We start from the raw sequence: 15860 nt of genomic DNA on the forward strand, positions 1-15860 counted from the left end.
TATATGGACTCACCATAGTCTGGATGAAAAATTTGCCGAATTAGAAGGAGAAACCACTCTTTTGTCAGGCCACCCATATCAAGACCAGCTTCTCCCACAAACGTGACTTTCAACTTCTTTTTCAGATCTGCCCTCTTCCTTGCCAACTATTACAAGGTAGGGGGATTTAAAAAAAAAAAAAAAAAAAAAAAAAAAGCACACAACATTATCACAACTTAAGGACATCTATACACAAAGAATACACTTTCTCATTTCTACTGTTCTCACTAGGAAGCTCTAAACTAGGAATTTGCATCATCTCCTATCACAACTGCATTATAAAAAAAAAAAATCATGTGGAGAAGCAGGTCTTATGACCTCTTGACACCATCGACTTACTTGCATGGAATGTCTCTACATAGACTAGAGGAACAGTTAAACTGTTTGCAAAGCAGCCTCTTAACAAGATAATAGAGTCTAGAAGCCCTGGAACTGAGTCTGTCTGGAATGGGACAGGGGGAAGGAAAAAAAAGAAAAAAAAAAAAAAAAAAAAGGAAAAAAAACATCATGCACCACACACATCTTTGCATCCTATCCTTGCTTTGGAGGTGTTTAGCAAATAAGGTGGTAACTAAAATTGTCAACATTTGGACACACTTCTATTCAGCACAGGATATCTGCCAGCAAATACCAACTGTCTTGCAAAGCTAGCTTTTAGACTATAGTAACACCTTTTTTTCATTACTTTGTCCTAAAAGACTACATGCAGCATTTCATCTATGTATGCAAGTGTTCTGCAAAGAGCAAGATTACAGCCTTTCACAATTAGCATTGACCATCCAGATAATGTTGCTGTCCAATTTTCCTCTAAAACAGTAATTACTGTCCAACTCCAGAAAAAGCTTTTAAATCAATTAGGATGATGCATGTGCTAAAACTATAGTTTTCAGCTGCTTAAGTAAATTCCAGGTGTGTTAACTTTTATATGTATAGATATCTGTATTTGATTTTTTTTTTAATAGTTGAAGTAGTTTCCCTTTGCAAATGATTTTTCAAGTTTTAAACAAAACAAAATAAAACATCTCTTCCCCCTTCCAATCCCCACTCCTTTGAGAGCATATGAATTTTATAGTATATTTTTATTCATCCCTGAGCTTGGCAGAATTACTTATTAGAAATAAACAGGCACAGGTTTTGCCTTTTGGAATTTGTGTAGCTTTTCACAATTTTGCCAGTGTGATAAATAAACTACAATGCCTCAGATAAAGCAGTTCATAGCTCTTCAATTTTAGGAGACAAGACTGGCATTAATCTGACAGAAAAGTTTAATCTTATGTTTTCTGAACATGAAAACATATCAAGACAGTTTGGTTTCCTCACCTCTTCACCATTTGAAACATTTTTTCAATATCATCAGTCTGTTCCCTCCCTCCCCCCCCCCCGCCCCGTGGAGGTAGAAATGAGATTTTATTTTGTATTGTTAATTTTAAAAGTTTCCATGGACACATGTTTTTTCTTAAAAAGGGAAAAGAATTATATTAGGAGCATGAGAAATTTAAAATGAAGATATGACCCTAATGAAGTCTAAAATAAATATTATAGGATAGAGAAATTGGTGGAAGAATAAAAGTATTTCAAGAATTACATTAGAACCAATCCACCTGGTGGTTAGACTAGTCTCAGTGCTTCTACCATGGAGTATATTACCATAATTTGTTAACTATGTACAGAATTGTTAGGGAAAAAAATAAAAACAAGCACACCAACAGGCTGTGTAGCATGCAAACAAACATGCACTCTCATTGTGGGCTTAGCTATAGAACAAGCATAAAGACAAAGAAGTTCAGAATGTCCAACTCTATTCTGCACCACTGTTGTTTTGACACAAAAATTCAGTTGCTACTTTCATTTAACATTAAGTTATATTTACCAGCTCTTTGCACAGAAAGATTTAAATTACTTCTACTGAAATCACAGTCCAATAGCTACTTGGCAGTATCACTCCATTTAATTATATTTGCAATACCTCATCAAGTGAATCACTAACAAGGTGCATCCTCCTCACTTTCACGTTTAGGAACAACATATTCATGTCAGGTTTCTGTCTGCGAGAGACTTTGTCCACAAGGCTTTGCTATTTGAATGGAAAAGAAACATCTCACTTGCATCTTCATTTAAAAAAACAAGACATCACTGACTAAACGTAGGAAATCTTTAGTATATTGCATGAGATGCATTACCCTAATATGACAGCTGCTTCAACACTTGCAAAAGGCAGATAGCAATACAATCTCTTTTCCACTGCATATACTATTTACACCTTATTATAGCAAACTTACCAGGAAGTCTAAAAGAGAAAGTGGCATAAATCTTCTAAATTCCTCAAAATGTTAAAGATATATACCCACAAGACTCCAGAGACTGGCCTGTTTTACATATCTATCAGAGGGCTGGTCCAGCAGGACAGTAGTTGGGATGTGCTGCTCCCACATTGAATACTGGGGAAACCCGTAGCACCTACCATCTGCAAGAAGTCACCAACAAAGGAGGGAGACAAAAGTCTCTTTCAAAAGGAAAGGAAGAGCCCAGAAAGAGACCTCTTCCGTGCCTTGCAAACAAAGTTGCATCTTCATCTTCAGTGCCCATACATCTTTACACATAAACTGTCCGTGGACCACACTTTTCAGGATAAATTCTCATTCTTTCCTTAATTATCTTATTGACTAAATTGGTTGAGCTAGTGTCTCAAAGAAAGCTAAGAAAAAGTTTACTGAAATTTACTTCCCATACCACTATTAAAGAGCATTCTGAAGCCAAGCACCCTAAAAACAAGACAAAATCTAAAAGCATTCAATATGTTATTTATAGACTAGTAATTACAAAACAGCTCAAGTACATTTCAGGGTAGTTCTAAACATGAGAATTTGTAATGAAGTGTCCTATAGGACATTTCGCCAAAAACTTAAAGGATTATCATGGATTATACACAAACATATATCCCTGAATAACTTACCCGTGCGATACTTATCATCTGTTGTTCTGAATCCCTTTGAATAATAACTTTTTTTGCTGCTATTGAAATAATAAATGGGTATTGACAGAAAGAAAACCTGAATGATAAATAAGAAAAAAGATAATATTTCCTAAAAATCACAAAAGAGGAGTAAATTTTTGCATTACTATTTAATATCCTTCTTCCCTCTACCGATAATAATTTGTAAATACCTACCATTCTTGTTATACACATATGCCATACAGTAAAACTCAAACAATTCAGTTAAAATAATATGAACAGAAATTCTACTCAGCAACAGTATACACCCTAAACAAGCCTCTTTTTGTTTAACACAGCTCAATAGTCCTAAGAAAATGCAGTTTACCAATTACAGATGGCAGGCAGCATCTACTGCTCTGAATTCTACTTTTTAATTGCTACACTGAACTAATGAAAATGCAAACATCACCTTACTAAGCACGAGCAAAACAACTACCTCAACATCGGATTCTCAGATATACAGTACAAGTATTTCTCTTTAGGCTTATTTGCTGCAAATCCTTTCAAAAGGATTTTGCTGCAGGCCTTTCAAAAACATTTATTTTCCACAGGCCCTTCTGATTTGATGTGAGGCCACAGGTACTCAGTATTTCTAAAATGTCAGATCCCATCAACATTCCACTGCAGTCAAATAATATCAAAGATTCTGAAAAACTTCAGAAACCATTAGGGTAGCTGATTATTTTAGTAAGTCTTTCATTCATTTATTTCACAGAAGTCAGATAATAGTTCTACCTCAACAAAAATCCCTGATTTAGGAAAAAAAAATAACTAACAAGCCTCTTTTTGTGAACCTGTAAGGTTTAACTTTGTTAAGCAATAATACCAGCAGCATTCAACATGTATTTTGTTTGACAATGCATAAACACTATATTAATATTACGGTATTCAACAGAATACAACAGCTTCTTTTCCGCAAAGACTTGCTGTGCAGTATGTAAAAATTTGCATTCTGGATGCCAAAGCCTAGAGCAGTCCAATTAAGTGGCTAAGCAACTTAGTAACAATGAAGAAATAACCACAGTCACTTGACATTTAAACCTAAAAGATGTCTTTACCTTGGAAAATATTATGCAGGTACATAGGCTTATATTCTGCACTCAGATTGAAACCAGATCTTTCACTTTTCTTCCCAAATTATTTGCAACTATGACAAACACACTGTAAAGAGGCATTTGGTAAAACACTACAAAAATTCTTCTGTAGAAAAAGAAATCTGTAAGTCTTCTGTATTACCTTTGATATTCATTTTTTCTGCCAATTTTGCCTAGCTTCTGGAAATTTATACAGATCATTGTTGTTGGAATACAAACATTTGAAAATAGTTGCAAAATTTCATTAGGCAGTCTCAATTATCACCAATATCTTGTCCTACATTATCTTTGCATTGCATTTGTGTGTTTACTTTTTCTACTGTCAAGTGCACGGAAACTCAAGCTAATGCAGCCTTCCTCGGGAGATGAACCTAAAATATTGGGGTTTTTGTTGTTGTTGTTTACCTGGTTAACCCTAGCTGAACAATTTCTCACAGGCTCAGGGATCTAGGCAGGCAGAGTGAGCTGGGTCATTTACTAGAAGTTCATACTTAGGCACCTGAACTGAGTCTGAGACCCTATATGCATGCCCTGAATTCCTGCCCATGATTTCTACTGTCTTTAGGAAAGAAAAAATAATAATAAAAATCTCTCACTGGCTTCCTGGTAATTTTAATCAGAAAAACTTTTATCAAAGAGTCTTGACTTAGCTGGAAGAATTAAGAGTTTCTAAATATTTTATATAGAAGGTGAACTTCCTTATAAATTCTAAGTGGACAGTCTTGATTGGGATGCTTTGGTTCTGAAGCACGACTATGCAGATTTACAAGATGTAAAACTGAAGGTGAAGAAAAAAAAAGGAGGGAGGGAGGGAGAGGAAGGGAGGGCCGTGATAGATACTGAATTCCCAGCATCCCCACTAACTGCAAAGAACTAGAGCAGGGAGAATTCTCTCAGCCCTTCTGTAAATTTGGATTTGGGTGCCAACGTGGCCAGATGGTATCCATGCGAAAATCAGTCTGAAGCTTGGCATCACTCAGGGTCTAATACTTGGAGACTACGTAAAGCCTACTCTACATTTACTGCTATCTTCTATCATGTTAGTTTTTCTTCTTTAACTTCCCAAGCAGAATATCAGTAGAAAGAGTAAATACCTATTTCTCTACATGTTTCTCAACAAAACTGTCTCTCACAAGAAGAGAAATACTTATAACCTTGGTCCTGTAAAGATTTATCTTATTCTTATTTTTTCAAGTAAGAGAAAATCAGTGAAATCAAAATCACATATAACATATAAAGGATAGTTAGATACATTTTTCTGTTAAGTCGTAAGGCTGGACACATTACTTTCTGTGATTATGCTGGAGGCATACGTTCACAGTAAAATGCAGTTAATACAAAAAAAACAGCAAGTAAATCCTTATCAATAAATAATAAACAAATTATTAACCAGTTTATAAAGGCAGAATATGAGTTCTCTTACACTGACCTTAAATCTATCCACATTCTGCAAAGAACAGTTAGGGTCTTTTCCAGTAAAAGACAATATGTAATATGGCATACATATAAGTAGTGAAAGAGATGAAATATTACTTAATAAAAAAAAAATCTATTTTCCTTTCTTACCTATGAGAGTTTCCATAACATTGCCAGTTATGATATTCCTCCATAAGATCAATATGATCAAGTGTAGAATTATAGAAATCCGTATACGAAATAATAGAAGGACTACTTAAACTATTTGCAGCATCTGAAAACAAAATACAAAGGCCTTTCAAAACACTGCCCCGATTAAGCATATCTGTTTCTAGGTATTCTGAACACTAAGGACCTTAAAAAGCTGTAAAATAAATCAGCTACTAATAACAGCCTCAGTATTAGCCATGTAAAAATAATGTTTTACATTGTTATTTTTACATTGGCTAATAAATATTAGCCAATCTCCTAGCTTAGTTCACCTACCAAAACAAAAGATTGATTAAAAAAAAAAAAAGGCATCAAGAGCAAATCCTTTATAGCACTTGATTCCAGACAATTTAGTCAGTGACACACACTGTAAGTTAAGGTGTAACGGATGAAGATTAATACCGTATTCTGATGAAATCTATGAAAAAGCAGCTTGAAAGATCAATATCTTATACAACTTCACTTACCTTCAAACACACCTACGTCTATAACAACCTCTACAGGCATTCCATGCAAGTTAGTTTGATGGCTGTTTGCTAAAGGGTACAAAAAGGAAAATCCTAACCACACGTTACCTCTGCAGACTTTTGTTTGAACGATCTTCGGTTGTCGCCATAGGAGTAAAACTACCCATAGCAATTCCTTATTAAAAGGTGAGTGTCAGAAGATTTCTGCTTCTGCTTACAAATGTTTAGATGCTTTTGGGGATCCTGTTTTACTGTACTTCTTACTACACCACCATCCCTGTCACTTTCCACATCAAGAAGAAAGGTATAAGCTGTCCCACCCAAACCATACAAACACACACATAGGTGTGCATATACATACACACACATGCACTAAGAAAAGACCTACTAAATAAAGCCAGGACTTTGGTTGCTGATGGAATCCACCAGGTACACTTCATCATGGGTGGAAACTCTTCAGGTTTTGCAGGAAACAAGCGTAAAGAAATAAATTGCAGCAACCTGTCCACCAGCTGCTTGAACCTTCTCTGTGCAATCCTAGAACAAAAATGCTAAAGTTACTCTTATGTAACCACTGCCTACAATGAAGCCTATCCTACCAAGACTTCAACACTATACATAACAACAAAATTATTAAGTTTGAAGCAGCATGCTTTTAAATTAGCACAAAGAAATGCTCTTCAGTGCAAAAGCACTCCTCAAATAAGCCTTTTAACATGTGCAATTTAAAAAAAAGTACCTATGCATTCATTAATTGCTCTAAAACAGAACTATTTCACTGTACAATCTGAATACTCTGCAATTCCCATTTTAAATTTATATTCTGAATGAACAGAATGAATACTGAAGCACTTGTGACAAATGCACATTTTAAATCATATGCTATTATCACTTACCTAATCACAGCCAAAACATGTATGAGTATGTGTATATATATATATTCACACATTTAAATACATTAAAAAGCTTTAATTTTTAAGTGATTAATTTTCTAATGCTTGTTTCAATAATTAAAAATATCCATCTATTATATCCTTTTAAAAAAACGGCCTGCTATATTCTTATCCATGAGAATAAATCTAATTTGCAAACACTGTTCCAAAGGTAATGATAGCTACCACAGTTTTAAGCAAATGTGAACTTTTTTGTGTGTACCCCTTCCCCCACACACATACATCTACCTCTACCGTTGCACTGAAGGAATCCTTAATTAACAGATTCCCTAGGAGATACAGGAGTTTCTAATAAGGATGCTTCAACTTCCTTAACCCCAAGCACTCTAAAACAGACATCACGCATGCAAACTTAAAAGATAATCTTTAGACAATTATACCCATAAATGACTTCATTAGGCTGGCGATATTAGATTTCTTTTCCTGTTAATTAAAGTTTAATGGCTTAACTACACTCATCACCTTTTAACTGTACGAAGAAAGGAATTGTTTTCATTTGTGGTTTTCATGCTCTAGAGCAAAGCTACAGTAACTTTTAGAAATAATGCAAAAAGAGAGCTTTAGTTAAACAAAAGCCAGACATTTGCATTAATACTGTACTTTGAATATCTCTTTACAAAAAAAGTTATAAAAAATATTTTGCAATGAAGGCATTTATTTCTTTTTTTATAAAAATATTTTTATACATTATATACAGTTTGCATCTATAAATCAGTATCACATAGCGGACTATGTCCAAATGTGCTTTGAGAACAACAAAAACAGTCTCTGTAATCAACTTAATTAACCTTCACATAATCTAAGATATAAAACAGTCAACATAAATGGAAATACAGTAACAATCATAATTCTAAGAAAATGGATTTTTATTTTTATTTTATTTTTATTTTTACTTTTTAGACCAGTGCACTAGGAAATGATGGTCAGCTTCTGTTAAGGCTGCTATCTGTCTTAGCAAGTGAGCATAGATGACATAAGTAGAAGTGTTACTAAATTGAGGATTCTGAAAAAGATTAAAAAAAAAAGTGTTAGATTAATAAACTGCATAAGGGAAAAAAAAAGTCATTAGGATTGTTTTTTATTTGCTTGTTGTTGCCAATACAATTATCCAGAAACGTCTAATTCAGAAAACTGCCGCAACAGTGGAAGACTATGAAAAAATATTATTTACAACCTCTATTGAAATGAAAAATACCTAACTCCTATATTGTAAAAGTATATATTTTTTGGCTTTCAAAAGAAACTAAACGCACGAACCAATGGCAAAACTCTGTTTTTTTTTTTTTTTGGGGGGGGGGGCTATTCAAATACTGTAATTCAAATATCCCAGAAATCACGTTCATCCAAGTGACAAGTTTTGCGTCTCAGTAAATATATTCTGATAGCTCAGTCTTTTAACTTTCCCTCTTACTCACAAGTCTAAACCATTCCCTCCTTTCACCAATATATACTCCTCATAATCCACAGCTAGTATATCAGCCCAGGGAAGAAAACTTCTCTCTAAAATTTTAATTACCAGGTGATATTTTACATTAACAGCAAAAACTTCTCTCATGTGGGCAGGTGTTATCTACTCTGCCAAAATTTAAAGAACTTTGCTGCAAGAAGAGATCAACTTTAGTAGCAAAGATCATATGCTAATGCAGACAAAAATTGGAGTGAGTTTGATGAATAAACCAAAACATTATTCCAGGAACACAAAAAATGGCATATACTGAATCTTTCCAGAAGGATCAAAGTTACAGCATGCCAAAAAATCAAACTTGGAAATAAGGAGGAAATAAGAAAATTGCTCTTTCAGACCACAATATGACAGAAATAACTGCATGTCTAAGTGTCCTTAGTTCATAGTTTTAGCCTTTTCACCATTTCCCCATCAGCTTTTACTAAGCTCCCCTCCCCATCATGCAACCCTAGACTTTTCCTGCATTCTATTACACTTTGACAACACGAAATTAAATGAATTAAATGTAAAGTTTCTCAGTTATAGTTTTCTAAATATTTTGTTTGCATAGTATACTGGTTTATAGATTATAAATTAAATGTACAAATACTTAAAGATATTTTTCTTACCTGTAAAAGTATACAGTATGCCCTAAGATCATCTTTTGTTCGTGGCCTAAGAATGAACAGAATAAGAAACAGAATCTTATGGGTACCTTTTACAGTAACAGCCATGAAAACATGCATTTTGGGACTCTGCTTTGCCAATACTTTTCGTACACCATCCTCAGGGGTGAGCTATGATAGCACCTCTCTCTTGTGGTATAACACAAGACGGGGGAGAAACAAAAATCAGAAATGAAAAGGCAGAAATCCATGCTCTTGTCTATCTCAGAAGAGAGAAATATATTTCCTCCATCTCTAGCATTTTCTGCCACAATTCTCTATTATTTATACCCCAGCAGCCCTCTATGCATCTTGCTGCTCATCTGCTTCCAGACTTCTGCCTAACCACAAATACAATGTGCTAACAGCACAGAGAGGGCAATATGGGGCACAGAAAAGAACAGGCAGAGGCTGGGTCACAAGTGACTGGAAGGGGCTGCATCTCGCATTCTTTCTGTGATTCAAATGATGCATTTTTGTCTCTATTATCTTTCGCTAAAAACCTTTCCTTCTCATTAACTCCTGCCTTCTGGCTATTTCCCTCTGCAGCCTGTACCTTCTTCTGTGCTGCTGCCACATGAGTGTAACGTTGTGAATTTCAGGCCAAGGAACTGATCTGGGTTAGAACTAACCCAGGAGAGGGCAGAGGGGCAAGGTGGTTTATGCAGGATCAATGCCCCAATTCATCTCACAGTTCAGATGCCCAAGAGATTGCCTCGGCACAAAGAACGGGGATTTTAGGTGAGGAAAGGAGATAAACTCTTCGAAGTCAAGTGAGTTATATCAGGAGATTTTCTTTCTTTGGCCAAAATAGTAGAATAAAAGACAAAAAAATCAACATTGTAAATAAGTGGAACAGCACTAATGTAAAAACTGCTTATAATTACCCTTTCCATTCCTGTAACAGACCATTAATTATTCCCTTTAGGACTGACTTCTGAACATCTTGAGGCTACAGAAAAAGAAGGTGGGAGGAAAAAAATTAACCAAATTTCATGGTGTTAGACAAACTTATTTTTGTAGTTCAATAAGGGTGGTATCGTCATAACTGAAAAATAAGTGAAATATTAGAAACGGTGACAAAACTAACCTCATCATACTGTCAGTTATACAGTATGGTGATGCAGAATCACCAGAGCAAATACTGCCAACTAGCACTAAACACTTTAGCCAGCTGCAAAACTGAGGAGAGGGGAGTAAGGAGGAATCCTATGTCCAGACAATGAGCTGAAGGCACTAGCAAAATTGACTGTCACCTTCTCTTAGGACTAAGGTGTAAGCCTGGCACAATGTGTGTCCCACAGAGGACAGTGCTGGACAGCAGGGTATGCAGTGGTATACTGCATATTAGCAGTAGTCACAGAGGGTTATGAACACTACAAAAGGAGTCAAGCAAGGGGACCTAAATTAAGCAGTGATATCCTTATCATTCACTTCCCAATGAGCTTAAACACTGTAACCATCATTCTATAATGTTCTTGCCTCCTGTTTGATAAGCACAGGATGTACTTGTTGCTGCCCCGTTCTCACAGTTCCTTAATTTCCCCACCACGCAGTGCCCCACCAGAGTCATGTCATGTCTTGCAGGATTGCTCTGAGATCTACCACACGCCTAAGCCACACCACAAGCAGCAAACGTTTCATCTCCTTTTACAGGAGCAATTTTCATGAGTCTACTGCAATTCTCATGGGACCATTTTAAGTGTGTTTTGAGAGATTCTTCAGAAATCATGCCTACCTGAGAAAAACCTGTGGTGTAATTGCTTCTTATCTTATTTCTTCACTGAAATAACAGTTAAAATGTTTTAAAACATGAGTTCTTTTTTTCTACTTACAGTATTTAATAAGGCATCATAGACAACATTCACAAATTTTGCATTGATTCCAGAGTCTTCAATGGTATTAAATGGAAAATTGGCATCTTTCTGCAAGTTAGACAGTACATGAAGCATTTTGGTTTTGAAATACCTTGAATAATTTAGCTTTCTTTAAATAAGAGTTTAACAGCATGTTTAAACAAAACACACGCACATAACCATTTTCCTTAGCAAAACATAAGAATCTAAGTCACTTTTATTAGTAGTATTTGAAAGATAAAACTAAAGAATGAATCATACACACTGGCAAAACTTGCATAACTCCATTAACTACACATACAGATTTAAAATATATGAGTGTCTTTGTATAACGAACTATATAGTTCATTATCTTCCATGTTTGCTATAGATTCATCATCTGACAAGAGCAACAGCCATCATCATTCAGCAGTTATTTTGCTCAAGTTCAAACCCTACTGCCAATATCAAATATCATAAGTGAGTTTTGCTCTGTAACAGGCAGGAAATATTCAGCATGGAGCTGAAAGATTTTTCACTCAGAGATACGACCTTGCCCAAGCAAAACTGAGCGTGCCACCAGAGCACAAGAATAATGATACTACCTTAGCCCAACTTGAGAACTGAAATTCCCTATCCTTAAAAAAGTTCAAGTTTGCCTTGGCCCCTGCATTAGCTGGCATTCCTAAACCATCTTATACAGAAAGTACTAAGCAGTCATAGTGTCACAAACCAAATATTTGCATTTTAAAGCTACACATATGCTTGAAATGCGGTTACTCAATCTGAAATGAATACATCATTGAAAGTCAAGCAATGACAGGTGAGATCATAATAAAACTTAAAATAAATCTTAATTGGTCTGAACCAATTACCTAGCCAAAAGTCTTAAAATTATGATTTATTATGAATTATTTTCTACCTTAAATGCAGCATTTATCTCCAGGAAAGAATCAAACGATGTAGAATAAAAATCGTGTACCGCTTTCCAGTCTCCTGATGACTTAGCTTTTTCCACATCATCCCTAGAAATAATTTATTAAAATATTGGCAATTAAATATGAATGCTCAACCTTCCCAACGACAGACACTAACTGCCTTAAAAGAATAAAAAGAAAAAAACACCCTTCCATTTTATGTTGTGCTATCACTCTAACATTTCTTCAGCAAGCAAATTAAGACAACAGACAAGTATAAGATCAATGCCTCTTGTCTTGTAAAATCATGGTCTGACAAGAAAACTGAACTATAGATTGTGCTCGAGACATCTGAGAAACATCTCTTATTCGAAAGCATTAATTTACAGTGTCAGCATTCAGTACGGTAAGGTACGGTAAGGTAAGCAGAATAGGTTTATGCTGAAGTGGAGTGAAGAATAGAATATGCTGAAGAATTATGCATATGAAGTTATTGCAACTAATTAATTTTGAAATATACAATTCATTTATATAATTTATAAATTTATTTATACCAAACTTTTTCTCTTCATTTTTTCCCAACTAAAATTTAGACTTTTAATAGGACTGTACATAGTCTTTGGAGGGACAAAAAACACCTATGGATTTTACCCCCAAAATTTAGGTATTGGATCTGTAAAGCTTATGTGTATATGAAATTTTCTCTAATATAAAAAATAGAAAAAAAAAAAGAGAGAGATCAAAAGTATCTAAAATAAATCACGGAACCACAAACATCATCCTAGCTGTTTACAACACTGGTGATGCCATCCAGATTCTCTTTCTCTTTTGTATACATACATAACAAAAAAAATCTGCTAGAAATAGATCATTACTGGAACAGTAGTGACAATTTTAAAAATAATTTATTTGAAAGAATACTTCACAGTAGTTATTATACAGAAGTCTATAGATTAAAAAGTCTGAATACGGAAAATATCAGCACTTCAAATCACCTGAATTTTTACAAAGAATCATCTTTTGCCGAGTTATCTTTTATACCTCTATCCTTTTGAACCAAACACATACACTGAATAACTGAAAATCATTCATTTTCCTCAGTGAACACACAACATTTCAAACACCAAAAAGAGCAATGAAGAGGATATGCTCATATGTCTCTTGGAGCAACTGTTATTTTTTCCATCTGTTTGAAAAATGGAGAAGTCAGGCTTCTTCCTAGTCATTCCCATTTCCCTACCAGGATTCTCATACTGGTAAAAACACCAAGGATATTAGAGCAGCATAATCCTATTGTGTGGGTGAAGGGTAAAGGGGGAAGAGTAAATTCACATTTTCAATGGATCAGTGAATACCACTCCAAGAACTTACCTATTCTGAAGAAACACTACCAAAATAGATGAGCTTGCAGCATTGCAGGGAGAAATCCCTAACCCAGACAGCTTATGCCACTGTTTTTTTTCCCCTCTCTCTTCCCTACAAAGTTATATATATAATTTTCTCTACAAATTTATACTATTTCCTCAAATAACATCATCAATGTCACTATTTGAGCGGGGTAACTTCAGCTACTACATCCTCTTTAACTAACTGGCAGTCACATTTAATGGGGTCCTCTGTTTGAAATCAGCAAAAAAAAGTACAAATCAGAAGCAAAAAATGGAGAAAGTTCAAAGAAAGAAAGTGTAGTTTGAGAAACAGCAATGCGACTTACTGAAAATCTTTCATGGTTTTGGTTCGGATGGGAAGGGAAGGTTGAGGAGGGATCGGTGCTTTCAGTTCTTGCGGCAGTGCATCTACAGACACGCGCTGCTTCTGTCTGACGTCGAGGCAAATAGGTGGCAAATCTCTCACTTATCAAAAAAAGGTAAACGACAATAAATACAGTGCAATTCATACACCTAATAAACATATTTAGCTATGAAATGATACATTCATATGAACTAGAAAAAAAAATTCTAATGGCCAATTATGTCTTTAAACACTTACGCATTCCTAGTATTTTCCTTAGAAGGCCCTTTCCAAACAGCAGACATTTATACTAATTGAAGGAAAAGAATACAAACAACACAAATCATGTTTTGAGATCACAACTAGGTCTTTGCAAAGAGCAGGGGACACTTCAAGCGCTTAGTGAGCAGGAAAACACTCCCAGTGTTTTTTACTATCTTGCTATGTGGTATGGGATCCTGCCTGCTCCCTCCTGCCGATGGGAGGAACAAGCTGGCTAGACCATCTGAACCAGTTCTTCCTGAAAAGGAGCCTCTGCTATTTTATAAAAGATAGCCTATCACTATATTTATCGTCACAGTAGTATTTGCATCATGCAGGAAAAACTTAAGTTCAAAATGTAGTATCACATTCCAAATAGGACCTGCAAAAACTTCATTAAATCAATAGATTTCATTGTAGCTGTAGATGTTCAACTGCTCTAAAAATTAAGTCCCTTATAAGGTCAGGTGTAGAATAACCCCAGGTATCTTATAGCATCTCATGCGCCTGAACCCATGAGGAACTTGAGGTAAGCAGATTGAAACCAGCACCAGAACAAAAAATAGCACAATACTCTTAATCTTGTGAAAGATGTAGAGAAATTAGTTACCTAGTTTGATCCAGCCTGGGGAATTTACTGTTTGAAAAGACAAATGAATGTTACAAGTGCCAGGAACGCCGAGGATGCTGGTAGCACTCTCTGTTACTGGCTTGTATTTCATTCGAAAGCAGTGGCAGCATCAGGGACTGCTGGTAGTGCAGTCTAGGAAAATACTCAAATACAACCAGACCAAAGCCCAACTATTTCTGACATGTAAGGACAACTCAGTTTGTCTTTGTTGTCATATATAATTATACCTAGAGCTGACTGCAGATCCCAAAACATCTCTCATAAAATAAACGGGATATCCAAGAGCTCTGCCTTTCAGCAAATTACTGCTGGCACAATCTTTCCACATTCCTTCTAAGTAAATTTGGCTGCCTATCTGCCTGTTCTAAGCACAGAATGCTTGAAAAAGGTCTCTCTCCTATTCCTTACTTTATGTTTGACCCAGGAACATGGGAGAGCACACATGTCTGTGTAGGATACACAGATATCCATTTTACTGAGTCTCTTCAAATATCATCAAAATGCTGTTTTACCTGATGTGCACCACACACTTCCAAACCAACTCTATGAATTCTAATGTCACTACCTAAGAGAGACCTCAAAACTAAAACATGAAACCAAACTCCTCTAAGAATTCTGTTTTATCTCCAAGATTTTTTAAAAATAAATCGAAGATTAAATTACTATTACTACTCTGTCTTCTCCATTCATCACAGCAGAGAAATAGCAGTTGCAAATGCTAACAGTTAATAAAATCCCCCAAATCCAAAGGCAGATTCTCCTCATGCCAATGACAACTGAACTGCATGCGACTTGCTCAGCCAGCCTTCATAAGGGGGTAATAAATCAGAGCTGCCCTCAGCCTCAGGGTATAACATTGACTCCAGATACAGAACTTTGCCCATACCCATGGGTGGAATTTTAAGCCATTTAAAGAGAAATCAAAATCAAAGTGAACATGGAGACACTAAATTAATTCAAATCAAGGTACCAAACAATTGCACCGTGCAACTGCTCTGCCCTTCCACAATCTTCTCTGAAAGCAGGATGGCCTGACATAAAATAAACTACTATTTTTTTAAAAAGATGCATCCTTTAATTTAACTCCCATCCTGTCTTCTCAGTATCTGAAGAAATTAAACTTTGAGTTATAGCCAACTGAATACACTGAATTGAAGAAAACACTCTTTGCATCTGCAGAAGATGGCCTGCTGACAGAAGCT

At 35.5% G+C, this 15860-nt stretch overlaps 1 protein-coding gene across 1 annotated transcript in view; it reads right to left on the bottom strand.

The window, feature by feature from the left end:
• Positions 1-15860, bottom strand: part of HECTD2 (HECT domain E3 ubiquitin protein ligase 2) — a 38268-nt gene that overhangs the window by 14764 nt on the left and 7644 nt on the right. The window contains exons 3-13 of the mRNA XM_088528834.1: positions 13750-13888; positions 12041-12143; positions 11119-11208; positions 10171-10235; positions 9248-9293; positions 8068-8177; positions 6610-6758; positions 5695-5818; positions 2993-3089; positions 2006-2113; positions 14-146 (exon numbers count right to left, since the gene is read on the bottom strand). Of these exons, the coding sequence (XP_088384960.1) occupies positions 14-146; positions 2006-2113; positions 2993-3089; positions 5695-5818; positions 6610-6758; positions 8068-8177; positions 9248-9293; positions 10171-10235; positions 11119-11208; positions 12041-12143; positions 13750-13888 (1164 nt within the window). The remainder of the gene's footprint in view (positions 1-13; positions 147-2005; positions 2114-2992; positions 3090-5694; positions 5819-6609; positions 6759-8067; positions 8178-9247; positions 9294-10170; positions 10236-11118; positions 11209-12040; positions 12144-13749; positions 13889-15860) is intronic.

Source organism: Tinamus guttatus, unplaced genomic scaffold, assembly GCF_059628265.1.
Source record: "Tinamus guttatus ecotype Peru unplaced genomic scaffold, ASM5962826v1 Tinamus_guttatus_pri_ptg000314l, whole genome shotgun sequence".
Lineage (NCBI taxonomy): Eukaryota > Metazoa > Chordata > Aves > Tinamiformes > Tinamidae > Tinamus > Tinamus guttatus.